This window comes from Falco cherrug, chromosome 1 (assembly GCF_023634085.1).
Source record: "Falco cherrug isolate bFalChe1 chromosome 1, bFalChe1.pri, whole genome shotgun sequence".
Lineage (NCBI taxonomy): Eukaryota > Metazoa > Chordata > Aves > Falconiformes > Falconidae > Falco > Falco cherrug.
In genome coordinates, this window is record NC_073697.1 from 78,094,531 (window position 1) to 78,121,788 (window position 27,258).

General features: G+C 39.6%; 1 protein-coding gene across 4 annotated transcripts in view; it reads left to right on the forward strand.

The window, feature by feature from the left end:
- Positions 1-27,258, forward strand: part of TMEM131L (transmembrane 131 like) — an 82,946-nt gene that overhangs the window by 35,985 nt on the left and 19,703 nt on the right. For 2 of the 4 annotated variants that reach the window (XM_055725182.1, XM_055725312.1), the window contains exons 4-20: positions 424-495; positions 1,409-1,532; positions 2,522-2,638; positions 4,642-4,752; positions 10,798-10,875; positions 12,759-12,912; positions 15,186-15,244; positions 15,582-15,690; positions 16,655-16,760; positions 17,389-17,542; positions 18,204-18,374; positions 18,677-18,746; positions 20,708-20,825; positions 21,592-21,733; positions 22,673-22,782; positions 24,417-24,489; positions 26,637-26,779. In XM_055725182.1, coding sequence (XP_055581157.1) covers positions 424-495; positions 1,409-1,532; positions 2,522-2,638; positions 4,642-4,752; positions 10,798-10,875; positions 12,759-12,912; positions 15,186-15,244; positions 15,582-15,690; positions 16,655-16,760; positions 17,389-17,542; positions 18,204-18,374; positions 18,677-18,746; positions 20,708-20,825; positions 21,592-21,733; positions 22,673-22,782; positions 24,417-24,489; positions 26,637-26,779 — 1,911 coding nt within the window. Of the gene's footprint in view, positions 1-423; positions 496-1,408; positions 1,533-2,521; positions 2,639-2,701; positions 3,346-4,641; positions 4,753-10,797; positions 10,876-12,758; positions 12,913-15,185; positions 15,245-15,581; positions 15,691-16,654; positions 16,761-17,388; positions 17,543-18,203; positions 18,375-18,676; positions 18,747-20,707; positions 20,826-21,591; positions 21,734-22,672; positions 22,783-24,416; positions 24,490-26,636; positions 26,780-27,258 lie in introns of those variants that run through there. The other 2 variants (XM_055725254.1, XM_027801677.2) reach the window with 2 other exon arrangements.

Here is a 27,258-nt window from a genome sequence, read left to right on the forward strand (position 1 = left end):
CTTGTGTGGATGTTGAATTGATGAGACTGAGGATCTGCTCCATGCTGACATAATTTTCATTCCTCAGGACTCGTTTTAAAGTTGTTTTCCCTCTGTAGCTCACGGCACAACCCCATGAACGGGTATATCAGCAGCAATGAGGGGATGTGTGCAAGGAAGGGAGGTTGTCCAAGCCAGCATTGCCTCTAAAATGGGATACTTATCAAACTGCACTTTTTTTTTGGCATGAACTTTCCAGCACATGCTGTTGTATGGAACTTTTTTAAAGCACAGTCTATGGTAGTGAGAGGAATGTATGAAAAGATTGGGATATAGAGTATGATTAGAATACAAAGAGTAATGAGCGCCTGTAATCTTCCTTCCCTGCAATGTGTAGCATCATGCCCGCTAAATATTAACTGTGGCTTCTTTCCCTTTTTTCAGCTTCGCAGCAAAGATGCCTCCAAATGGGAGGGCCTTACATTTTCACCCATCAGTTCTGCATTTTGGAATGCAGTGAGTATTTTCCATTATTCTTATTTTGTTCAGTAACGAAGTGGGGAGGGACGACTATACTGGGCTACATTTGGGTAAAGAGCATTAGCTGAGATCATGCCATCCTCTGAAAGAAAAAGAGAAATAATAAGTAATTGCCACAGAGTTGGAGCTGTGTTTCTTGCCTTGCTATACTTTGTAAATGAAAATCAACACAGTTCTAGGAAGGAGGAAAAGAGAATAGGGAACCATAACACATTATGGGTACATTTCAGGTGATTCTGCATGGATGTCAAACCAGTTCTTCGTGTTGGTGGTTTATTTCTTGAAAAATTGCCTTCCTAGTGGAGTGGGAGCTTGTTGCTTCCTTTAACTTCTGAAAAAAAATCCAGAAAGTCCCAGGCAAAACATACTGGTAGAATACTTGAGATTTTTATTTGTAGTTCTCTACTAAGAAAATTTCAAAAATTATTCTCAAATGATAATCAGCCTTTGGTTTATCAGTAACTAGAAAGAAACACAGGCCCCTTGTGAGTTAAAGGGATGTTTCAGAGGATGCACAGAAGGAATGTATAAGATGCTGGGGTTTAGGATGCATTAGCTAAAGCAGAAGCCTTAAGAGAATTGTTGCTTTAGTTGACAAAACAAGACTTTGGATATTTAAACTTTTTGATTCCAAACTTTGTGCCTTGTATGGGTGGTTTATTTCTTAGACTCCTGGTGACTCAGATGAAGTGTACCTCTCACATGCCAATGTTACTTGCCTTTGTATACTAAAGGACAAAATATGTTTGGCATGTTTCCAGAGAAATTACAAATAGGAAATTGTTGCATATCAACATGTTTTAGAACAATTTGTGTTTGTTGCCTTTTTTGTGTATTTGCCTGTGCTTATAAATTGAGTAACTTCTTTCTCTTTCCCCCCTGCCTTTAGATTACTGGGGTTACCCCGAGCTAAAATGCTGCAGGCCTACAACCCTAGTAGAGATAGAGAAGTTGTAGTGAATTCAGTGTTTACAGCTACTAGACAGTTTCATGTGTCTCCTGCTCATAGCCGGGTGAGTGTTGATGTACTTTTGGAAACTATGTAATGGCCAGGTGCCAAGCCTTCGTGCTTCTTTTGGCCTAAGCTTTTCATTCTGCGTTTTCTCTTCGTGCTTTTTTGTAGGACCTCCAACTTCTTTTCTGTTTTGCTAGCACTTTTTTTCCCTCACTTCTGCTTAGACGGGTAAGGGAGAAGACATCCAAAACCTACAGTAGGAAATGTGTTTTACAATAACAGAGAAAGAGGAGAATTTTTCAGTGTTAAAGAGGCTGTTTGAATCTCATTCTGCTCTGTGCAGCATTATACAGTAATCCACAGGCATGTGGGTGTTTTACAGCCTTGAATTTCACTCTTTTGAGTGGTCTTGCATATTTCTCAAAAAAGTGCAGTGAAACGTTTTATGTATTTTGTATTGCAATTATGAGCAGAATTGCGTTATGATCTAAGACCATTATTTTAACTCTGATTTTTTTTAACAATGTATAACAATATAAGGCATATTAAGAATGAATCACTATGATCTCAGTTTGATGAAGCCCAGATTTTATCCTCTGCTGATGTGCAAAGGGTTTTTATTGTGCTTTCATCTGATTTGTGTTTTTTACTGTGGCTGCATGGATCTACTGTGCAGACACAAACATCATTGACTCAGCTGACTATATATCACAGGGGGCATTGATTCACTTTTTAATAGGTATCTATATGCAGGGAAGCATTTTTGTTTATGCAGAGGCTGTTGGTGCTGTTCTTGTGCAAAAAGGAGCCTTGACTGACAAGGCCCAAGCTAGCCACGAAACTCCAGCAAGTTGCTGTGTGGTCTCAGTTTTTCTCCGTGGTAAGAGTCGAGAGTTGTGGACAGATGAAACTTCTCGGGGCTGAGGTTCTGCTTAGTGGGATCTAGATAGGTGTGTGCATGTGGGAACGTCTCTTGGGCTGCGCGACTGAACGGAGGGTGTCGTGATCACTGGCTCGAGCAAGCAAGTTTCTTTGTGGTCTCTGCAGGTGATTCCAGTGATGGGAAAAATCTCTTTCAGAGTACTCTTCCTGCCGACAGAAGAAGGCAGTATTGAAAGCTCATTATTTATAAATACCTCATCTCATGGACTACTTTCATATCAGGTAACTGCTCTTATTTTTAGCTTGAGTTTTGGATTTACTTGGGTGTTAAGTAATTTTGATAGATCTTGAACTTACAGACTTTCAGAGTTCATTGAATTCCTGGTACAAATCAGATGGGGTAGTGTTTGCAATTCATCCCTTTTACCTGGTCTTGCTAGTCTCATGATCCCTCATACATGTGTATGGTTAAAATTACTACGGTTAGTGGGGCTACTTGGGGTAGTAACACTAAGTGTATTGGTATATGTGTACTTATAAGAGCATGGTTCTGTCACTGCTAGTTGGTTTCATATAATACTGCAGTCTAGACTGCACTGTGCTGGAATGCATTTGTCATGAAAAACCTATTTAGGAAATACTTCAGGTGGTTTTCAGCTATTGTGCAGGATTTTATGTAAACACATTGGGGGTGACACACAGGGTGAGAGGTTTAGGCCCTTAAACGTGAAAGTTGAAGTAATGGTTGTGCATTAAAGCCACTTATTGCCTGATGAAGTAGTGAATTGAAGCAAGTCTTAAGCTTTTCTAATTTTCATAAGGGACATTATATACTCCAAATTCTTTGCTTTTATTAATTTGTTAAAGAAAAGTCTAACTCTGAATTCAGTGATTTTAAAAACAATGCCAGCTTTAATCAACCATCCAGCTATTCCATTCCCACACTTTGATACTGTGCTGGAAACAAAGCTCCTTGAGTTGAAGCATAGGTAAGTTCATTTGAAATACATGATTTTTAATAAAAATGTTGCATTTATCTAGTACTTACTAGAACAGGAACATTTGGCAGGAACTTTTCATCAAGGATGAGTGAAGAGTGCATTGTAGAGTGATTGACCTTTTCTTTTTGACACCTGTCGTCTCCCTGCACTCCCTTCTGACCCTGTGATTTATTGCCAGGCTCAGCCAGGGCCTTATATCAACAAGTTGCAGGGAAGCAGTTGTCAGTGCCGTCAAAAAATCAGTTTGTCTCCTGTTGGACTGCTGCTGAAATCAGTAATGGACAGGTTTTCATGGACTGTTTTGCCAGCCACCTGAAACAGAGGCAGTAGCTGCCCATGATTTCAGCTTGCCTTAGGTTTATAAGAATTTCAAAATTGGGCATAACTTGAGAAGTTGATGCACCGTTACAGTGCTTTTGTGAGCCCAGAAGCCTTGAAACATGTTGATGTTTCTCTAATGCATTTATGCAAGAGTATGTACAGAAAATTTACCCAAATGGAGAAGAGGTACCATTATAGTAAAATGCACTTTGTAAATGCCTCCATAAAAAAAAAAAGTATATTCCCTTTGATACTTTCTATCTGTAGTCAGAGATCTTCAGTGAACATGGAATGCATTGGATTATCCTCTTAATTAAAACACGGGGGGGTTTCTATTAAAAAAAAATAATCTTTTCATACAAGTGAAAAACCCCAAGGCATTTTTCTTTATCTCTAATGATTTATTCCCTCCACCCCCCATTATCTTGCATCTCATTGTCATAAACTAATCTTGATGGAGTGGAATATGAATGCAGTAAAAACATTCAACTTGCAAATCTTACAGTGCTTTGAAAACAGCAGACTTTGAAAACCAAAATGAGCAAAAATTATTTAGCTCAATTTTTAAGGCAAAGCCATTGAATTCAGTATGCAACTGGACTGGGAGCAAAGTTTGTCCAGAAATTACTGCACTGCCAAATGGTGTTATGTGTATTGTAGTTGCCTGAAAAATAGTGAGAGAGTTTAGATTCTTTATTGTTGAGATAACCTAATGCTCTGCTGGTGAGTGCTTTGTTTTGTTTTTGTAATAGTGCCTGAATGAGTGAAGATGCTAAGGTGCCATTTGTGTGTATAGTTACTTTCCACACTGGAACTTTCTGAGCTGTCTTTTAAAAGTATCTCATGTAAAAAAACCAATCTGTTTCTTAGGAAGATTGTTATAATTAAAAAAACATTTATCTGTGTTACTGTGATAACTGAAAAGCTAGATGTTGCTGTAATGTCCTGGTTTTTTAACACCAGGTTTTTGGAATGGGAACTCTGACGTCTTCTCCAGAAGAACCTAGAGTGCAGCTAGCGAGCGCCTACTTACTGCTTCCACACATTGAAAACATCCAGGCATCACACACACTGGTACAGTATACATTTCAAATGGTGACAAAACATCATCGTCTTAGATATAAAAGATTTTCATCCTCAGGTTGTTGGGATGCAAAGAACATAAACAAAAAGTCCAAGGACTAGTGACTGCAGGAGAGAGGTCGCAAGGTACAGGGCTACTGTGATTAACTGGTGTTCTGGTTTTATGAGACAGTCTTTGGCATTTGAACTATTCCCACTTGTTCCTTGTTCATGCTCCTGTGGCGCGCTGACAAAACTATTTGTGATGCCCTGCTCTGAACAAAACTGGAGAATTGATCTGTCCTAAAAAAACCCCAGCTTTGTACTATAAAGTCACAGAGGTGGGGCTGTTAGGGTTTCTTCTAGTTTTTACTTCAGACCCATTCCCCATGCCAGTTCACAGCAGGGCTGTGCCAACAGTTTGCCGCAGTTAAAAAGCACAACGTGCCGTGTGGCTGAGAACAGGAGCTGGGAGTCAGGCTGGAGTATCCCCTCTTGCCTGGATCAGTGCAGAAGGTCCCAGCTTTGCTTACCTCAGCTTGACTAAACCAGGGAGCAGCAGAGAATACAACAAAGTGGATTTATGAGGCATAACTATTTCAATTGAAAGAAGCTTTAATGATTTCTTTTACTTGGTTGCAGCTGCAGGTATTTTCATAGTCTTTCAGGCCATACAGAACCTTTCAAGGGAATAACTTAACTGGAAAAACTGATCTTTCAAATTCCCTTTTGTATTGTATGCAGTTTTATTTTTTTCAAAACCATATTTAGAATATCTTGGCATGTAACAGAATTCAATCATTTATCTAAATGTAAGCTGTGCTGATTGTCTTCATGATGTTGTATTCTGTTCTGCCTGAGAAAAATTCTCAGCTCAGATATTTTTCAGTCTGTATGTTAGGTCAGTGTGTTCAGACCTGTCAAGCTTACCTCTACCTGAGGATAATGCACAATTTCTTCCTTTTCCTTTCCTCTCCTCTATACCAGTCTCTTTCCTGTAATCACACAGGTGTGCTTACTTGTGGGCCAGCACAGACTGACTCTTGCAAAGGAAGCAAACATCTTCAGGTTTTGTAATTTGGGGTGCTAGCAGTAGAACTGAGAAGGGTTTTTTGGATGCTGTTCCTGACATGTCTGTCTGCATCTTCATGTCTAGCTCAATGGGTTCTTGTCAGGTACTGTCTGAAGTTTGGATGCAGACTCTGCAGCTTCGCAGTTCTGTCTGAATTTCTGAGTAGAGAAGTTCTGGGGAGCATTTGACATTTCCCTTACTGTATAGTGAGGAATGTTTTCCTATAAGGTCATGTTTTGCTCGAGTACAGGTTGCTTTTAGAAGGACATTGCTCTACAGATAGCTGTCCTCTCCAGAAGTGCCTCCTTCCATTCAACCTACTAATATTCTGATCCAGATCCCATAAAAATTGGTATGATTCTTTTTTTGCCCAGGTTTTATTTTAGGCTCAGAAGCTGTGGAAGGAAGAGAGGTCTATGAGTCTTGAGTGAGTGACTACACATGTGCAGATCTAAAGATTAAATGTAAAATTGAGATTTGTAGTGAAAAAAACATTTAAACCAAACGAGTCATACTCACTTAACTGTGTGTATTTGCTTTCCCCTCTTTATTTTTAACCACAGTAAAATACCAGTGTAAGTTCAGGATAATGTAAGCATCATTTACACATCCCTTGTCATCTTGGGATTAATGAGTTATAATCTTGGGTGACAATGTCTAGTTTGATAGACTAAAGGTGTCCTTACCTCTGAAGTCTACTGATACTACTTGGAAACCTGTGGTAAAGCTTACCAAGTGCTGCACGGTGTGTGTCTGTATGTTTCGCCTCTGTTGTCTCCTCTTTTAAAGGTGGTTGTGTTTAAGTTGTTTGGTAATACTGACATCCTTGATCATCAAGGCCAGAAAGGTAACGTTGTTTAGTCCCATCATGTGCTTGGTAAAATGGTTCCTCAGAACTGCTGGAGGCATTGTTGCCATAACCCAAAATACTTACTCTTACTCCTTTGATGGTTGGAAACCTACACCTGACTTCCAGTCTGAATTGCTTTGTGGCTGGTTTATATTTGTTTGTTAAGATACACATTTAGTTTATGCAGCTCCTCCTGCTTCTGACACTTATACCCAGAAGCATGCGTAGGTGGCATCGCATCTTTCAGCTTTTGCTTTGCCAAGCTGAATGGCCTGGGCTCTGTAGTATTTTCTTCAGTGATGGGTTGTCTGTTTTTTAACCAAATTGACTACTGCTTTCTGCAGCTCCTGCAGTTTGTAAAGATTTCTTTTGAAGGTGAATGGTCAGAATTGTACATAGGGATGTTGATGAAATCTTGCCTCTACGGAGTATTTATGTTGGAAATATGATATATCCCCAGTGATTATAGATGAAAGTTTACCTCTACAGTAGTATTTCCATTGGAAATACTATATGTGACAGGTTTTGTGTTTGCAATTTTTGTGGAAATTTAACTTCCATTGATGTTGTATGTTGGTTTTATCCTTTTAATAGGCAAAGGTATGCAGGCCTTTCATTTTTCTGTGTCATTCCCTCTGTGTTGTGTTTTGTTTTTTTTTAGCAGAAACTCTTGTGGTTAATAAGAAAAGAAAGAAAAAAGACAAGGTTGCCTTTTCCACTGTTGAATTTCACCCTCTGTTACTCTTTTCAAAGTTTCAGCTTTTGAAGGATTCAGGATTGGTGTGCTCTGGCTGTGGTCTTGGATCCCAGGATTTCTGTGCTCCTGGCTCGCTTGTGAGAAAGGAAGACCTGTGTCCAACACTGAATTCATAGTGTGTCCATGTGGCCATTCAGCATTGGCTAGTTACCACTAAGCTGTAACAGATGGTGGAACCCATATAGGTCATCTTTGTTTATCCAGCTTCTGGATGTAGTCTTTGTTCCAGTTGCCTGTTTTTTGGCATTGTTTAATATTGGGATGGCACTAACAGAGCAGCTACATCGCTGCTTTGCTGTGTTCAAAATGCTGTGCAAACACACTGGAAGTGTCAATGGAGGAGTGACCTGCAGGGCAGAATGTCTTGCCTTAGGAGACACAGGCATCACTTTGCTGATTTCCCAGAGGCGTTCAGAGTTTATGAACAAACAACATAGGAAATAATGCAAGTACTGTTGGGAACCCAGGACTCCCTAAGCTATGTTTTGTGCTGTTGTATGCAGAATCAGAGAAACAAATACGTGCAAGTGTGGTGCTTGGGCGTGGAGAAGGAAGGTAGTAGGACTGTGGGGTTTTCTTGGTGTGCCATCCTGATAACTGTCTGCAAAAAACTGATGAAACTCTGCTGAATCATTATTGCAGAGACAGCTCATTAACACCATTCAGAGTGAAAATAACTCTTTAGGGCCAAGGACTGTCCAGGAGAGGAGCTGAAGTATCAGCCTGCAGGAAGAAGGGAAGGCTTGTTCAATGTTTGTTCTTTTCTAATTACACTGTAGCCAAACCCCAGGAAGTGGTTTGAGCTCTACAGTCCTGATAATGATGCAGGAATATCTCTGTGAAAATCTTGTATAGAGTCATGTCTGCTTGACAGAGCACCGTAGGCAGAAAAAGGAATTCTACCCCTAAAAGTGACCTTGGGTCTGTGGTTGCTTGGTGGTTGTTGAATTGGCCTGCACCAGCTGGTCTGTTGGTGCTCTGTCTCTTTTTTTTTTTTGAGGGATCAATTAGTAATTGGTTACTGTACTGTCCCCCACTGAGAATCCTAGATCTTCAGCAGGGCTCCTTGCAGGTCAGACGGTTCATGGTTTTAGAGTTTTTTTGAAAGAGGCCTCTGTTTTAAAATTTAAATGTAAGGTCTTACCAAAACTGGCAAGAATTTAATTCGTGTGGCTTCTATCAGACTTCTGTATTCAGTTCATATAGGATTTGTGGGTGCTGACTATGTGTATACGTGCAAGTATGTGTACATGCATGCATACCTAATAAAAAACAGAGACACCAGGTAATGAAGTGGCAGTGGCTGTACACTTTGCAGCGGTCTTTCTAACTTTTCCCCTTGTGCCGTGCCTCTCCTTTTCAGTTCACCTCTGGTGCAAACATACGCTGCGTAACTCAGCTCTCTGCTCTGATTCACAGGCAGTGGTATTTACGGTGTAAACGGAGTGCTTGCACTGCTGGAAGACGTGGACATGGTCCTGGTTTTGTCACCTTGGAAACTCTGCTTCTGACGGTGTTTTCTTCTCAGATGCTTTATCTGCTCTTTATGGTTAACACAGCCATCCTACCAGTGTTGTAAGATAGTGGGCATGGCAGTTATGCGTCTGTTGTCTGCCTTAGATAAATGAAAACCCTTTTCCTTTTCTGAAAATAGCTTCACAAAGAGAAACAGAAAATTCCTGTAGAAAATAGATCAACATAATACACCCCAATTACACTTCCCCCCCCATGTGTGTTAGATTAGGAGCTTCAATTTTAAGGTGACAGCAGCTTCCCATGTAGATACATGCCAGGTCAAGAAAAAAAAAAAAGTTGGAAAAATGTGATGTAACTTACTATTGATTTTTTTTTTTTTTTTTTTTAGGGGTGTGGGGTCTTAAACTACTTTAAACTACAATAGTGTTGAATAAGGGCTAACAACTCCTTATTTAGGACCGTGACAGCAGTAGCACTCTCTCAAGAACCACAGAGAAGGGGATTCTAAGTGTAAACGTTGATCTGACCAGAAAGTGACCCACAAAGTTGCTTTTCATAAGATCTTAGTGTCTTGTTAAAACTCCACTACTAGTCATGGCCGTGAGAGGTTAGTAAGTGGTGCATGTTTTGGAATCAAATGTTTTGGTTTTTTTATTCTCTCAAAATCTGATGAGGACAAAAGCGTTTGTAAAAAAAGAAAGGAGTTGACAGGGGTTTCTGTCCCGGGAGAGCTGCACCGGGGACAAAGTTTGGGTCGCTGCTGAACAGCTTTGCAGAGGTTACATCGCCCTCTTGTGTGAAGCCCCAGTCATTTTGGTATGAAATCTGGTTGAATCGGGAACGCAGAATGTATGTTGGCTTCCTTTTGGCTTTGCTTTTATAAAACTAGACCCCATGAAATGCCACGTGTGTGGTAGACCTGCACTCTGTGCACATGCACCCTTTCCCCTCCTGACTGTCCCAGGGAGATGCAAAATAGGGTGTTGGATGCTTCCAAAACTTTTCTTCACAGTTTCGCTTTGCAGCATCAAATTATTGAAATTCTTCAGTCAGTTGCACTGACACCTTCAGAAACTTGAACCTGCAGATACCCCGCTCAGATATTTAATTCAGCACCACAAGTGAAATGGGTCGGGGTGGGGTGGGGAGTCCACATCAGTCTTAAAATCACCTGGTAATTTTGCTGTAATTAGGCACTGATAGAGTGACAGGTTTGTTATTCTAACTTTGTTTTGTCTTCTTAATTTAGAATTAAAATATACTGGTGGAGCAGTTTGTGCAAGTAATGTGGTGGTCCAGGTTTCCAGATAGCTTTCCTGAACTGTGCTTGGCTTTGTCAGTTCTGTTGCCCTGTTAGATTTACGAGTGCTTTACAAGCTGGCACAATCAATGTCATCTTTTCTTTTCTCTTTCCTTTCCAATCAATAAAAAGGCAAAACAAGTATTTTCTCTCTGTCCATTTTGGCATGAAGCCTGTGTATCAAACAGAAACATCATGTTCTTGGCTTAGCAGCCGTATTGCAGTATCCAATCAGCAAAGAAAATACACAGAAAACAAGGAAAGAAGCCTTTGTATTACACAAAAAGACTGTGTTGAACACAGTTCATCAACATGTGAAAGCATATGAAAGGGTTGCTCATGTTGATGCTCTATAAATATTTAGTAATCATGTATAACAATAGTTTGATAAGTAAGTAGATATTGATGGAGTTCCTGAGAACTGGAGATTGATTGGAGGCCTACTGTACAGAATAATTGTATTTATTTTTAAACATTTCCTTATGTTGCTGTGTCACATGTGTGGAAACAGTTCTATTATCTTTATAAATTACAGTGTGTGAATCAGATTTATATAAGTCTTTTGAAGCAATGTGCTTGATGTTTTCTTCTCTTTCTTGCAGGCAGAAACTATGAATGCCAGCCTCTTACGTGTTCACCTTGAATGCAGTTTACCTAATGATGCATATCAGCAAGTTAAGGTGTGTTTTATTATCATTTTGTATCTATTTAAGTCATCTTACTTTAATCCAAGTTTAAAGGGGCACTTCCCAGAACTCTAGAAGTTCTAGCCACAGTGCAATTTCCATTGTCTCAGTTTAAAGGGGAATTGTGTTTTTAGCTATGCTTTTATAAAACCATACCCTATGGTATAAATAAAATGTCACACACATCACACTGTAACCTTCAGGAGAGGGGGAGGTAGAAAAAGACACCCAGTCCTCTGGAAAAACCGAAACCCAGCCAAACAGGCTAAGTGTTGTAACGCGTAGGTGTTGCAGCACTTACATGGAGTACAAAAGTGATCGGATTCCTGTAATTTCTTTTCTCCAGAAATGTTTCACATGTTTCTGGTTCGTGCTGACCTGGGATCATTTTGCCGAGAAGGGTGCAGTGGGCCGTCTGGGCTCAGGGGGCTCTGGGGGTGGCCATGGTGTGGGGCAGAGCTGAGGAGGGGACAGCTTGTTAGCAGAAAAAAAGTCCTCCTAAAGCCCTGAGCCTCCAGGACAGGAGGTCTGCTCCTCCTGGGCAGTGCCATCGGAAGCTCCTCTTCCCCTCTCTCCTCAAACGTCCTCACACAGTAGACGGGCGCTGGCTGGCAGCCACGGTGGTGCTCGGTGGGGTGATTGTTGGGTCAGACACATAGGCCCGTGCCGCCATCTGCGGCACCTTTCTCTCATCAGGTGCGAGGAGGCCCAGGCTCCACAGTTGTTTCTCTGTATGTTGCACGTTGCATGGGGTCCTGCGCTGTGTTAGTCCCGTGTGTGATTCTTGCGTTGGTTGGTGGGTAAGGCCATGCATGAGGGCACCTGAGCGGCCGAGATGGCGCGCAGTGTGGTTGCCCGCTTTCTGTTGCGAGCTTCCCGAGGGCACCCCATCCCTGCGCTCCGGTCTTCACAGCAGCCTTCGCCCCAGCTCCTGGCAGCCATTCCAAGTGCTGAGCATTTCTTGGGTGCTGTGCGAGTGGTGAACGGACACCTTGTTCCCAGAGATGCTTCCCCACTCCCGCTGTGCCTCCTTGCAGCACTCCAGGTCAGCTGGAGGTGTTCTGGGGGAGCTTCGGAGAGCAGCCCCCCTGCCGGGGGCCGGGGGTCTCTCCTCCTCTTCCACCCGACCAAATTAGTCCTCCCGGTTGGGCATCGGAGCATTTTAGTAACCTTCATGGTGCCGCGCAGGACCAATTTATGTTACTCACCGTTGATTGTCTAGTTTTGTTTTGATTTGTTGGCTTTAATTTTTTGTGAAATGCTGTCCTGTCTTTGTAGTTGCCAAGACTCCGCTGTCTTAACAGCAGCCACTACTTAGAGAAGGAAATAGGATCCTATTTGTATTTATCTGAAGTATTCTAGCCAGGCAGTGTTTTCTGTTAAGAATTGTACATGTATGTTTGTTTTTTTAAAATTACTTCAGTGAGAAATGGAGACAAAAAACACAAGATTTGGAAAAATTAACTATAAACAGACCAGGGAACATGAACTGTCTTCCTACCATTAAGACACATGCATCAGTCTGTTTATGGCACATATTATTGAAGGCAGAGGATTTTACAAAGGAAACTGTTTTGCAGTCCCTGAGGTGAGACTGAACAAGACAGTATAAATTTGCATTCTTTCAAGGTCCAGTGTCTGTTTTAGTTGGTTTTCATCTTTGTTTTTGCTGTGCTGTCTGTACCCGCTCTGTCTTTGGTTTCTGCTGAGATTTTAGCAGAGGTCCTAATTACTCCTGTTTTGCTAGCCCTTTGGTGCTGCAAACCTTGTTTGTTAGATAATACCTTTGATTAACTTCTCAAGATATCTTACTATAATGAATTTTTCCTGTTCCCTCCACCACCACACACACACCATATCTCCTTGTCTCGCTCCAGAGTTGCTGTTTTATGTCCGGTGACCCAGTGCTGCTAGAAATGAGCTTAATGGTAAGAATGGAAGATGCCCAACAAGATTTTGTGGAGCACAGACAATACTTACTGGAGAATCTTTTTGTAGTTTACGTAGCAATGGTAAAAACGAAGACCTCGGGTAAGTCCTAAATACAACTGTTAATCGTAGTAGAGCTTGATTTTATTACCTAAGTTGTAATTTGATGGGCTAAACTGAATCAAATTCAGTATGAGTCAGATGTTGCGAGTAAGGGAAGACAAATCAGTTTAGTTAAACAGAGCTTGTCAGCCATTTTGTTTAGGGCAGTTACTGTAAGCACAGTCTTCATAAAGGTAACGATAGTAAACTTGTAAGCTACATCTGTTCCAGTCTTTAGTCCCCCATGCTTATGCATTTGCTTAAATGGTATGGAAGGATGTCATGGTCCTTCATTTTCTACAACTGCGTTTCTGGTTTCCCGTTAATTAAGTTAACCATAATAGGACTATGAAGTTTGTACAGTACTGGGGATAGTGGCCATTGTGGAAAGTAGGGTAATGTGGTAATACAGGCGCACTCATCATTTGTTCTTGTAAATTAGAATTCCACAGGCAAAACAATCAACTCCTTGCGGTTTTTTTATGCTACAGTTATTGGGTGAAGAAGTCCTCTAAATCCAGGGAATTTTAAATTATTTGTAGGGCTTTGCAGTCTGTTTGAATAGCTTTTTTTTTACAATATCTGCCAGTTTTACTTATGATTGAAGAAGGAGAAGAAGGACCTGCTTAAGAATCCGGTTTAAAATAATATTTTTAGCATACTAGTTAGAAAAGATAAGGATCTTTTTGTCTTTTGAGAAATTCTGTTCAAGATATAGTCACACAACAAGATACACTGTTCCTTCTGTGCCTATTCTGTGATGTGATATTTAGACAGCGCTGAAACTGAAATGGAAAGCCTGCTGTAAACCTTGTTTTCCTGCTGGTGAGATGCCAGTGCTTTGTTAATGTTGAGTTGTGAATGTACTTCTCTTCTGTTGCTGGTAGGGGATTGTTCATATTTGTCATGTCGGGGTGCTCACTGTTAACACTTTTGCTGCTTAAAGATAACATAAGAAGTATGTTCTTAAGGCTATTTTCTGTTAAGTATAATGCAATCCTCGCTGTGTTAGAGGCTGGTCATATAAGCCCTTTGGACTTGCTGTTGGTGGAAAGTTCCATGTCTTGCTTCATCAGTACTGCTGGTGGCTTTACCATATCAAACAGCAATGCTTGCTTGCCTTCTGCTTGTGTGATTAAATGGGAGATGTGGTCCTGAGGGAAGGATACGACAGAAGGCAAGGTGCTGTGTTAGTCTCAGTGTACAGCGCGTGTTAGCACCTAGAGTGGGACAGCAGGTAGGCAAGGTCTGCACAGGGGAGCTAGCCAGCTGGAAAGGTTGAAGAAGAGTTACGTGCTTTAAACAGCTCAGGTATGTGGAGCATCTGCTCACTCAGTGAACATCTTGAACCCTCTTTTGGAAGCTGGTACATGTAGTTTTGCTTTCAAGCAGCTGAGTAAAGCACTCTCCTTATTAGAAATTGTGCCTGGTGAATTGAGAGAATGTCCTTTTGTGTCAGCCTGCACCTACTGGTGTAATTCAGGTATAAGCCAGGGCTAGAACTCGGTCTTCCTTCATGGAAGTGTGGTGACCACCCTGGTATAATAGTTGTCTGTTGTTCTTCTGGTGCTCTACATCTTCGTAGTGTCTTGTGGATGAGAACATAGCTTTGCCAGTGGCAAAGGGTAGTCCACCTTATCAGCAGGTGAAATAGCTGTACCACCTTATCAGCAGGTGAAAGCTGAGTTAAACCTATCTGCTGTTGCTTTAGTCAATACAACACTACCCTACCAAGTGATAGGACAATTCCTGTTTTAAGCCCAAAAGCTGTTAAGCACCAAATCTGGCTTCACATTGTCTCTGGAGAATGTTTGCTGTTCGAAGGAGGTGAGCCAGGATCTTGCATAGCTGTGTGCATGTACGGAAGAGTTTTTTACTGGCCTCTGTTGTGCTATTGGTAGGGTGGCCCTTAGACTTAGAAAATTTATGGCAGCGTCAGCCATCCTTCTTTTCTTCATTTGTGCCTCCTGTCTCACTGCCTGTAGCAAAGGGGGGGAGTTGTGGTCCATCTTGAATTTAAGATGCCGTGAAGGAAGATTCCCTGTTGATGCTTGACTTTATATTTGCGGCCAAAAGCCTTGTTGAGTGGATTTTTGCTCCTTTATGAAACAATCGCCAGCTCAAGACATGAATAGTTTCTCCTTTTCACAAGGGTAGCTGTCACACAAAGATTTTTAAATTTTAGATCAGGATTGCTGCTCATAGGAGTATCTGACAAAGCAAGAATGTTTCAATCCTTGTGAACTTACCTCCATGTTCATTCTTTTGGACAGGTGATTCCTCAGTAGATGTGTATGTCATGCATTCTGGCAACAGCCTTGTGCATATACAGGTAATCATGGGCTTCAGGATGTTGTGTTTTAGGGTGTTGAATTTCATTGGGAAATGAATTAGCCCACTGGCTTACTCTCTAGTGGCAGATTGATTTTGGTGGTGGCAAACATCTAATAGATCTTTTAGATGATTAGTTGTAGTTCAGTGATGGTTTGTTTGTTTTTTTTAAGACATGAGAGCTGTTAACTTGAATAAAAATCCAGGGGTTGATTTAGAAGATGTGAGAAAATGGCAGATATTGGCTTGCAAATATGACAAGAGGATGCACTAATACAGGAGCTACAATAATAATGGTAGTACTGCTAGAAGGATTATTGTGTCTTGTCTTCATGCAGGGAATACGGCAGTTGTCACAAAAAGACACATCACCTGTGGAGTTTGAGCCAGTACTGCTATCTTCATCATCTACTAACTTTACAAAAGTTGCTTCTATTCCTTGTAAAGGTACAGGATATGTATACTTACAGATAATATGATTAAACAGGATTTGATTACAAAAGGGTAGCTTTTTCCAGCAGATAAAGACCCTGAAAGATCTCAAAATCAACTTGTCTGAACTTTTGAGAAGGATGATGAATTCTTTCTGCTAATTGTTTCCACCATTTTTATGTATATACGCTTCCTCTTATGCCAGTTGAAGGCTCTAAGCTATACATATTTCAAAAAGGGGAAGAAAACGTTTGCTAAAATGTTAGCTGATTTTACAGTAAGCATAATTATTGAATATGCTTTTTCAGCATACTTTTGTAATTTGTGGTTATTTTTCTGTTTCCAATGTATTTTCTAAAAAGGCTATTGTGCTTGGGTGGTCATTTTCTATGACATTTCTTGGCAGGATCATTGAAGAGGCTTGCCTGAGACCAGGCATGTTTGTGGAAGAGCAAAGATTAACATTTAAGCATTGCTAACTCCAGCCTGTTTCCTATTCTGACCACTAGACTGCAGTGCATAGACTTTAAACATTTATGAAGCAGGCTGCTTTCATAATGATACTCGGGGACTTGTTTTTTCCTAGCAAAAAAAGGCAAGAAATAGGGAAGAAGGGAATATATATTAAGTCATTCTTTTTTTCAGAACAGTTTTGATTTATTAAAAAGAGGTGGTGTGCATGGATAAGTAAGAATTGCTGTGCCGGTGGCACGTGGTTAAAACTGATCAGGTTACTCTTCTTGACTTCGTTGTGCATGTTTTTTGAAGGTGTATAGCATTCATAAATTCTTCTTAAAGCAAGGTTTGGAACCTCTGAAAATTAGGACATAAGCAATTAGATGCTTTGCTCACCTATGTGAGAATTGGATCAGCAAATATTCCACTTTGTAGTGTTCTTCCAAATCCTCACATAAAAATCGTTGTAGATGTGCTTTCGCTCTGGCTGATGTGTTCTCCTGCGTGTCTGTTCTTTGCCCAGCTGCATCCTGTGACAGGGAAAGTCCCTACGCTGACAGCAAGAGGAATAATCTGTTGGAAGGCACTGCAACACTAAAAGCCTGTCTTTCCTGTCCTGTGATGGAAGGGTAGGTTGACAGTGGATTCTTGTTTGTTTGTTAACATTCACTGATACTACAAGAATAATACTGTACCCTGCTTTTAAGAGATGAGATTAACTTGCTTTGTCACCCAGCAATTCCAAGGACAGTGAAGAGGCTTCTTCCTACTGTTGCTGTGTCATTTGCCGAAACGGACTTGTGATATTTCAAGCAATAGTTCTGTAGTTTATCCAGGAAGAATTTGAGGAGACACCTTAGCAGCCCATATCATATAAATGTTGCTTAGAGTCTGTGATAAAATTTCCACTCCAGTGCAGAAGCAGGATAGTTACAGAAAAAAATTGTAGTCTTTTCTTCATTCATCTTTTGCTAATTTCATCAAAACTACCACATCACGGAGCAGTAGGCAATGTTGTACTATAGCATAGCAAGGGGGTAGAGTGATTACCTGCCTACCTCTTTTATACTGTACTTGTCAATTTTTACTCTGATATTATATGTAGGTATTCCAAAGGAAATAATTTTGTTCTTTCTCCTTAAAACCTTAAAAGAGCCTTATTATGCAGGAATACTACAGTTCTCTTCTGTGGACCGCTTATGCGTGCTCAAGGACAATTGCAGATGTATTTATTTTTATTTCTGTATTTACTTACAGGTATTTTGACGTAGATCCTTCTGCAGCATTGTTTCATATAGAACCACACCATAATACTTCAGGGTTTTGGTCCATATGGTTTACAAACAATTTTGACTTCAGCATTGAACTGAATGAAGTCTTCATCGCCAGAGAAGTGAAGAACATTTTAAAGGTAAGTATTATTTCTGCTTCATATGATGTTTTGTCTTTGATGAAGGATACAGTACTCTGACATACAGAATAGATTGTTTGAAGAACTCTGTGTTCTCAGAGCTGGTTAAAATCAGTTAAAAATAAAGGTATATGTAAACCTGTAACTGTTAAGTTCTGACAAGCTTACTCTCTCAATAGGAATTATTCACTGTCAGGCTTGGTTTTGTATTGTTTTATTAGCAACTTTCTTTCATTTGAATTGCAGCTACAGATGCATCAAATTATAGACCATTGCTCTGTTCTCAGAATTGTTGCATGTGTTTGTGCTCTATAGGATTCAGCATTTCTTCATAGGCTGTAATGGTAATGGAAGTCTTTCGTACGTAGATGAGCTTTGAAGTTTAGAAGGCGAAGCCAATAATTTACTCGTGCAATTGCTTGATTCAAACCAGGCAAATCTGGTTTATGAATAAGCATATGATGTAGGCATCTAATTGGCTCTTCGTATATTTAGATAGGAGATTTACATATGTGCACTGCTTGGATCAGTTATGGGCACATATGTGTGTGTAATAACAGCAAAAACATGAAGGAAGAGAAAGTTTACATTCTTCAAGGTACTGCTTGCACCAAAAATACTTGTACCAATTTTAATTCAGTTGTCATTTGATTCTTTCTAGATTCTGAACTTTGCCGAACCTTTGACTCTACCTCCAGGCTGCTGGAATGTATTTTCTTTGAAGCTCGGTGTGAAAGACGTTGTAACAAATGTGCTTTCTAGTATTTGTTTGGCCACAAATGTGGGAGTAATGTTTGAAATACCTCTGCAGATATATTCGACTGTGTCCAAGGTACCGTATTCAGTTGTGTTGAATGATGATTGTGCACTGCAAACTGAACTGCAGCAGCCTCTTTCTTAGGCCAGAAACATGTCCCTTAGTCCCAAAAGAAAAACTCAGTACCAGACCTCTCTGTGAAAACCGTTCTGTAGCTTGAGAGTTTAAGCCCCCCGAGCTGAACAGAGATGGAACTGCAGTTCTCTACACAGCCTTCATTGTCGTCTTTGACTTAACCCAAGTTGTGCACTGAGAAACTGGAATTTGTCCTCTTGTTTTGCCATATCTCAGTTTTAGGTTTTGTTTTGTTTTTCCAGCAGGGAGACCTTCGTTTTGAAGCAACTGCCTACTGTGATATTCAGTGTTACTTGGGAAAGTCTGATTCAGGTAGGCTTGTCTTGGTTTTTTTTGGCATCTGACAGTAGGTTTATTATAGAAAATTCATTTTATGTATCAGGACTTGTATGAACAATCTCAATATTCTCATTACAAGTACTTAGTTTTATGTCTTTTAAAAATATCTACTTTTCTGGGAGTATATAAAGCGATTTCAGTAACCTGTATTGAGTACACTGTGCAGTATTTCATACCTCTTATTCTATAGCACATGCTAAGCTATTGTTCTGTCTTGAAACATTTTTTGGGGACTTAATATTGTCCTGTAAGTTCTCATTGGTAATGTACTGCTCCTTGCTTTCTTCATACACATGTTGTCTGGAGATGTTGAGGTAGAATGATAAAGCTGTCAACTAGCTCAGTATGATTAGAAAATGTGCATACTGTGGGTCCAGATCCTGGGAAGTCTTTGATGAAAAACAAATGTTGACCAATATTCTGCCTTTAGCCAGAGTTAAATATGTTTCTCGCAGCAATAATTTCATAGATTTCTGTGAAAGATGATTATCAGGATTATAAGACAGCATCCTTAATGGTGCATCATGTGAAATAGAAAGAAGGGGTCTCATTCTTTCTGGAACTGAGGAATCTACCCCCAGATACTGTAATGCTGGGAGCTGTTTTAAATACCTGGCTGGCATTTTCCAGAATACAGTGTTAGGTATTACACGGGCATGATACTGCCTGATGAATGTTGAATTTGATGAAAGCTGATTCAGAATAGTGGAGGTTTTTTTAAACTCTGCTCAGTAAGGATTTTCAGTAGGCAGCTGGGTGCCATAGGCTGTAAACGTTTGAGTGCTCTGCTGAGTGTTTTTTCAAGATGATGCTTTCCTAAAATGTGTTTTCATATGAGGCTATGAAGAAGGCGATAGTAATCAGTCAAACGTAAAAAGGAGAGTTGAGGTGAGAATTAAGATGACATATGGAAACATGTGGCTTGAAGAATTACTGATATCTATGCACACTTAGGTACATATCTTAGAAACAAGTGTTAGTGTTTTGTTTGTTGATTTATTTTTTTTTTTTAATCTGTATAAAGGAATGTTGCTGCTAGAAGTGAGTCCTTCCTGCTTACTTTCCTTCCATTTTAAAAATACACGTAATCAGATCTTTACGTACAGATATTCTGCCTTCTGATTTAGGATACTAGTATTTGTTAAATAGAAAAGTCTAATGCACAAGCTTGAAAATACTGACCTAAAGAACTGCATTATTCCAATCATCGTTAATCTCAATTGGTTACTTCAGACACTAAGGATTATAAAATAGTGCATGTATTTTCAAAATAAGCCATTTCTGTTTTCTTTCAGAAGAAAGTTGTTTTTCTAACTCCTTTCTGCTATGTGAAAATGCTTGAACCAATGTGAGTCTACTCTTTCTAAAAGGCATTAATCTTTAGACTGATTTAAAGCCTTGCAATTTTATCTTAAGAAGAATTTGAGACAATTACCAGCACACCAGAAAGAGAAGCTGAAATGAAAACACCATTTCTGCCAAACTGGGCTTTGTTTTGCTCCCTGCTGTGCTGTGATATTATAATTTTGTACCACTAGGTAGGGACTAGTATATAATCTTGGTACTTGATTGGCATCAGTGGAGAGTTCTGTGTAAAGAATACTGATAACATGATGACTTATCAATGGCATCCATTAGAAACAGCAGCAATAAAATGGGCTTACTTAGAGCATACAAAGCTTGTGCAATACCCATACTCTTGTTCGCATATAGAACTGGTGTTGTTTCTCAGATAATTTCTTTAAGTGAATCAGATTTGTACAATAATATATATACCCTCACATATGCTTGCTTTGAAGGGAGAAAGTGGTTACCTTTTTCTATTTTTGTGTCAAGACCCTTTGCAGGTACTGATTACTCATGTTCAGAAGTAGATTGATGAAAGGAGTAAATGTTATCTCTGTAAAAATACGAAAAATCTGTTATTCTTTTAGCAAATCTGCTTTGGCAAAAGAGTCTCTCTCTGGACCGTTCTGCCTGGGATGTGGATTCTGAGCTTGCAAGTGACCTTTATGAAAGATGGCAAAAAATAAGACATGGGGAAGCCTGCAGGTCTGTATAGCATCTGTTGAGGTTCTTAATTCAAGCCAGTACAGTGTTGTAAGAAAGAATATATCTGCTCTGAAGTATTTTTAATTAGAAAAAAAATTTTTGACCTACCTGCACTTAAAAGTTAGTTACTTTGAAGCAGCTGGAGTTGCAGAGTACCCCAGACACCCCCAGCTTCCATTTCAAGGCGCTGCCAGCCATGAGTAAATGTTTCAGATTCCCAAACTTCAGAATGTAAATAATGTTCTGAGTATAATAACCCCACCACAGCTACCCAGTGTGAAAGCAGGCAGAGCATGTCTTACCACGTCATTTATGAAATTGTGTGAGTCCAACAAGGTGGTATAGTAGTCCTTTCAGGATCAAGATCTTTCAATATCTTTTATGGTATTTAGTCCCTGCCCTAATGGATACTGCATACTGGGGATGCTGGGGAGGATGCAGTCACTGTGACTGAGCAATTCTTGTAAAGGTGGCGCATCAGTGACATTGGCCCCTTTCCAGAATAAAGAGGTGGAGCTTTGAAAACTAGTCGTGTTGCAGGTGGAAAAGTGGACACTCAAGGGATGCACATAAATTACACTGACTCTGTACTACTAGGTAACAGCTTTATGGGCTTTATTTTGTGAAGAACATTTTCAATCAAAGATTAGTTGACATAATTGTAGGTCCTGGCAAATCATCTTTTTACTTTTTTGTTGTTGTTGTTCTTTGTTTGGAAGAAAAAAGAAAATAAAATTAACAAAGTTTTCTGGTTTTGCCAATGAAGCAGAAGAAGTATTTTAGGATCAGCTCGCTTTATTTACCAGAAGAAGCCGAAAGAGGAGTCCTTTGCCTTTTTCTTGCCACGGTTGACTACAGAACCTGGCCTTACCCTCAACTTCAGTGCCACAGCAGTTAAAAGTAGTATGGTGAGGATGGTGGTTATGCTTTTTCTGAACTGATGTATGCTTAGCTCGTTTAATAACAAAGTGTGCGGTTAACATTTGGTGATGCTTACGTGTTCATACTGCTTGTAGGTCAATGTTTTGAAGTCTAATTTAAGACGCCAGTTTTGTATCCCTTTGGCTCTTTGAGTTCTCTAACTACCTAGTTGTAATACTTCAATACGGAAGAGGAGTAAAGCAGTGTAGTTTTAACTAACAATTGTTCAGAGTTGCTATCAGTGTACAAGTTTACATGCATGTGATAAAAATAATTGAACAAGAGACTGGGGATAGGGTGTACTGTCGTTAATGCTGCGTGTGGTTATGGAATGGCATTCCTCATGCCGCTGCCTTACGTAGCAGAAGCAGGTAAAGCATTTGTGAGAGGCACAACGCTTGAGAGATCAGCAGAGCAATGTGTTTTCCAACCACCTCATGGTTGTTTCTTTCTCGTTTGTCAGATTTAGGTCACTACTAAACTAGCCTGGGCCAGATGTGCTTGTTGTGCATTACCTCAATATTCCTTTTGTGCCATTTAATTGTTAGTCATTATAGTAATGTGTATAACCTGCTTGCATTCAGACTTCTGTAAGGAAGGGTGGCCCTTCACTAACATCACCCTCTTCTGTGGAAGAGCATTGTTCATGTCTGCCTGTGTTAATCCAAATGAAAGGGTTGTTTGGGGCGCAGGGGAGATCTGTATTTTTGCACATGCAGTTCTTCATGCACTCTTAGCTGGTTTGGCCGATGATGACGTGGTGACGTGTCCTGCTGTTCCATGCAGTTTTGTGCACATATGATTATATTGCATTAAGACAGAAGCCAGATTCGATCCCTTGAAAACACAGAACATGTTACCAGTGCTGAATTATTTTACCTTCCAATTTTCAAGTGTGTTGTGTTTTTCTTTTCCCCTCCATTTAGGTAAAATACTTTGTACTAAGAAACCCTTCATCCTTCCCAGTTACGCTGCAGCTTCTGCCTCTTTCTTACTACCCTGATCCCCAAGCTTCACTGAATCTTCTCAACAAATGGTAATGAGTATAACTATTTCAGGGTACTGTTTTCCCATTTAGAAGATCTATTTGCCATGCCTTATGATTGTTGCTTATTGTTTGTTTTAATTATTCCAAGTGCAGCTTAGGTGGAGACAACATTCTGACCCGTTTTTGGAAGACATAATCACATTTAGAGCAGCTCCCTATATGATGCATGACTTTGTAATGCACCTGATCATTCTTAAAACCAAACTGAGCATGTTTTCAGCAAGTTTGTTTGCCGGCCAAAACCTAATTGGTCATCCTTTAAGATCTGAAGCTTAGTGCAAGCTTGTGCAAGCTGCCTGGGTGAGGGGAGCAACTTGCAGAATTGGGGGTGTGCATCTCCTGCAAGTCTGGTTGGGAAGTATTAGAGAGTCTGTAGACTAAACAGTGAGGAGGAAGGTAACTCAGCCTTCCCACTAGAGGAAGTTTTCTTAGTTTTTTCTTAGGTAAAAAACGTAGTTGAAGAAGAGGAAACAGGAGCCAGTAAGAAGAATTAAGGTCCAGAGCCAGGAACCCCAACTGTAAATGTTTAGGGCCAGCTAAGCAAATGTTTTTATGCTGTTTTGAACTTTCTGTTTTAGAACTCAGAAGATCTAATGAGAAATCTAGATAAGTTTGATGAACAGTATAAAGGGGTGTGGTGAGGTGGGTTGAAGTTCACCAAAGTAAGCCCTGGCTGTCACACTTTGAAAAATTGTGTAGTTGGTAGGGCTGGCTGTTTGGTTGAAGCCAGTGGAACTGCTCACGTGCTTAAGTGTAACATGCTGCTTGGGGGTTCAAATCCCAGAGTAATTGCTTCTTTAACCTCATCTCTTTACATATATATGTGTATGTGCATATATACACACACATTAATAACTACATCAGTTTGCATACTAAATATAACTTCCACATAACCTTTTTCTTGTGGTTTGAAATTACATTTTCTCTTCATCTGCACACTTTCCTTTCTGCAGATCTAGGTTTACCAGAAATCATGTCTGCTAACTGGCTCTTTTTTAAGCTAATGTCATAGAAAGTTGTGACAAGTGAATTTCCAAGTCAGTGGCTGGAGATCCATTAGTCCTCTATAATGTAAATTTTACCTATTGGTTTTCTTATATCTGTTTTTAATGCCTTAATGTCACATGCTTATAATTTGCTGTCAGGTAATAATCAGCTGCTGTAAATGAAGTTGATTTACAAAGTATGTGAAAGACAATAGGAATTTGTCCCATAAAAATCATGAGCAGCAAGAGGGATATTTGAGTAAATTAATGAGATTTGATGATGATTATTTATTAGAAGTTATGTGAGCAGAAGAAGATTTGGGGCTTTTGTGTTTGTGTGGCTTAGAAATTTTGTTTCTTTATTGTGATCTGCAGTTTATCGGCAGCTTTGCTGAGAGATCTAAAGTGCCCAGCCATTTGCCTGTTTTCCAAATGTGTAGAATCCACCTAAAATGATTGGTAGTGTATTCTGTTAAAATGCTGGCCTGCATTTCCACTGTATTTCACATCTGCTAAAATGCAGTTGTAAAAGCATTCTTTTTTTAAGAATAAATGCCAGCATGTTAAATATAAGTCGGTGTAGTTCTGACAGACTGATTTGAGATGCTTTTTTTTTGTTTGTTTTGGTTTATTCAGGTTTGGCATAAATGTACAAGCTATTAATTTCACAACCACTGAATTCAAGCTCATGGATGAATGTTCTCCCAAGGTAAGTTGGCTAATTTTGATAGAAGTGGTCTGACACACTAGAAAAAGCTTTTTCTAGCTACACTACATCTGAGTTGTTCCCAAGTGTTATTTACAGCAATTTAATTGTGTTTTTGTGATTCTCTTGTTAGGCTTGTATCTTTGCAGTTATTGTTTTTTTTCCAGAGTTTGAGTGTTTTAAAAACAGCTATAATGAGGGAGTGTGTGCATGCCTGCATGCATGTGTGTACGTGTTGAAAAGGCCACAATTTACGTTCGGTGTTGGGACTTACAGTTAGCGAAATGACAGGCTTTTGAGTCAGTCGTGTCAGAACCTAGCTGATAGTCTTTTCAGCAGAGGAAAATACTGTCTGATAGTTCAAGGGAGGAGAAGTCTGGATTTCTGCACTTCACCTCAGTCTCATTGCAACTCCCAGATTCCTGTTGGAATGTTATGGTGCGCTCTGGTTCTGATTGCCTCATTTATAACACGGGCGTTGATAACACTTGACTCTGTCACACCAGGGCTGAGCTGTGGTTAAACCCTGAGATGTTGTTTCATTGATAAGAGAAATAGAGAAGATGCTGTATCAGGGATGTTGGCATATACTGACAACCAGAGTACTGTCCAGGGTACCCAGAGAATTTCTTCCTGGGTTTGGAGTTTGTGCAAAAGCCTGGAATTGACATATTTTCCTTGCTGTCTGGGCATGCTGCAGCCACATCTTTAATGTCCTATGTAGGTTACATGTTTCTGCATATAGGCTTTAAGACCTTAGTGAAAGATTAGTAGCTTATAAAAAGAAAAGACTGTTTGCTACAGTAATCAAAGCTGACCTTTCCTTTCTGGCAACAGTTATTAAAAGTTGTTCTAAAAGAGAGGAGACAGCAGTTCATAAATCCTAGCCTGTAGGCACATGCTGAAAAAGAGAAGGTAGTTCCACTAGTACATGGATAGGATGGGTGGAACTGAGTTACCACAGTCCCATACACCATACTCTTGACCAAATGGAAAAACAGTAGTAGATCTTTACATCAATGTGTGTAATATCTGTTTTTCATTAGAGACTAGAAGAGCTAGGGGGAACATGTATGGTTAGATAGGTATTCAGCATGTACGAGATGAATCTTGGCTTGTTAACCAAATCACTAGTTGTTAATATTTACATTTTTGAATTTGTCGTCATTTCCCTAGTCACTTTATATACATGTGTAATGAATTGTTAGGCTCACATTTGAGTGCATGCGTGTCTTTGTTTGTAGGGAGTGACAGGGTGAAGTTTGCAAATGCCATACATGGTTTGCTTTTAATAAATATTGACTGTTAAATGCAGGTTCTGAAACTTTTTTGTATATGTTCTTTTTTCTTAAAATAGACTAAGAATAAAAACCTTTTGGACTGGAAAAAATCAGAAAAGCCAGTAGTACTGCAGCCATAAGTTGAAAAACAACCAAGCAAGAGCCCATTTTGTAATGTTTATGGTGGTTTTGACTGCTGTAGGTGTCTGATCACCCCTAAAAGGAATAGAAAATAGAAAAAGTTCTGGAATAGAAAGTTTTGGGGATATTTTAATTTTTTTAAAAACAAAAGAAAAAGAACAAACAGCAGTATTGAAAAAATAAATCAAAAAAATGTACAAGATTTACAGACTCAGTGAACTTCTGGTAGTTCTGGTCTTCAATTAATGTGGTAGCGAGTTCACTTTGGTTTGTTCCCAGTGACTCAACATATTTGCCAACAGTCCCTTTCTCACTTAAATCAAGTTGCAGGTCTTACACTGAGGGTATAATGGTTGTCACATTTCCCTGTGTAATCAGTATAGTGTCAGTTCTCATTGCATTGTGAAGTGTTTCAGGATCCCTATAATATGAAAGAACTGTATGATTTCTTTTCCATCTGAGCAAGTAAGAGCTGTTTCAAAAAAAAATAATGAAGTAATACATTCCTCATAATAAGTGCAGTAATATGAACTTTTGCTCAAATAAACTACCTTATCTGATGATCCATGTTGTCAAATTGAAATGCTTTAGTATGACATGTTAGTCAGCAGTTATTGCACCTTGCCAAAAATGTCTTATGTGGTGCTAAGTGAAGATGTAGTGCTTTCTTTGTTGAGATCTTCAAACACACATGTTTTCTGTGAGTAAGAAGTGCATTTTTGTTAACAGAATGCACATCAAGAGGATCTTATCAACAAGAAATGCAGTTCTGAGCTGCTTTGGTTAAGTTTACAGCCACTGGAAACCAGAAAAGTTGGTGTGATTTTTACACCAGTTGACTACAAAAGAGTAGCTTCCCTTATTTTAATCAGGTAAGCCAAGTTTCAGTTGTAAGTGAGAATCAAACAACGCAGGGTAAAAATGAATTTGCCAAATCTTGGAGCAAAGACAAATGGTCAAAATTTGAAAGCCTGAATCCTCCAGTTTAATAAAAATTGCTTAAATAATCTTTGTGCCTTATGTCTCAGTCATTAAAAAATAGCCTTTTTTTCTTAATAGGTGATGAGTGGGTTATAAAATGCATATGTACTGAGGCAATTTTGAGTTAAGAGAGCAGCACATTACGTGGCTTTGCTATTATCAACTTAACTCCATAATGATAGGATTTAAGTATTCAGTGAGTCTAATGTGCAACCACACATTGGTTATCCTGGGAGGAAAAGAGGAGTTTATGGAGGAAGCTATCATTTTTACTAGGTGGTACTGTTGTTATCCAGCGGCAGTGGTCACAAAGGTTGTTCCTTCACTGTCAGAAATTTACTACTGGTGACTGGTTCTGGAGTGATCCTGT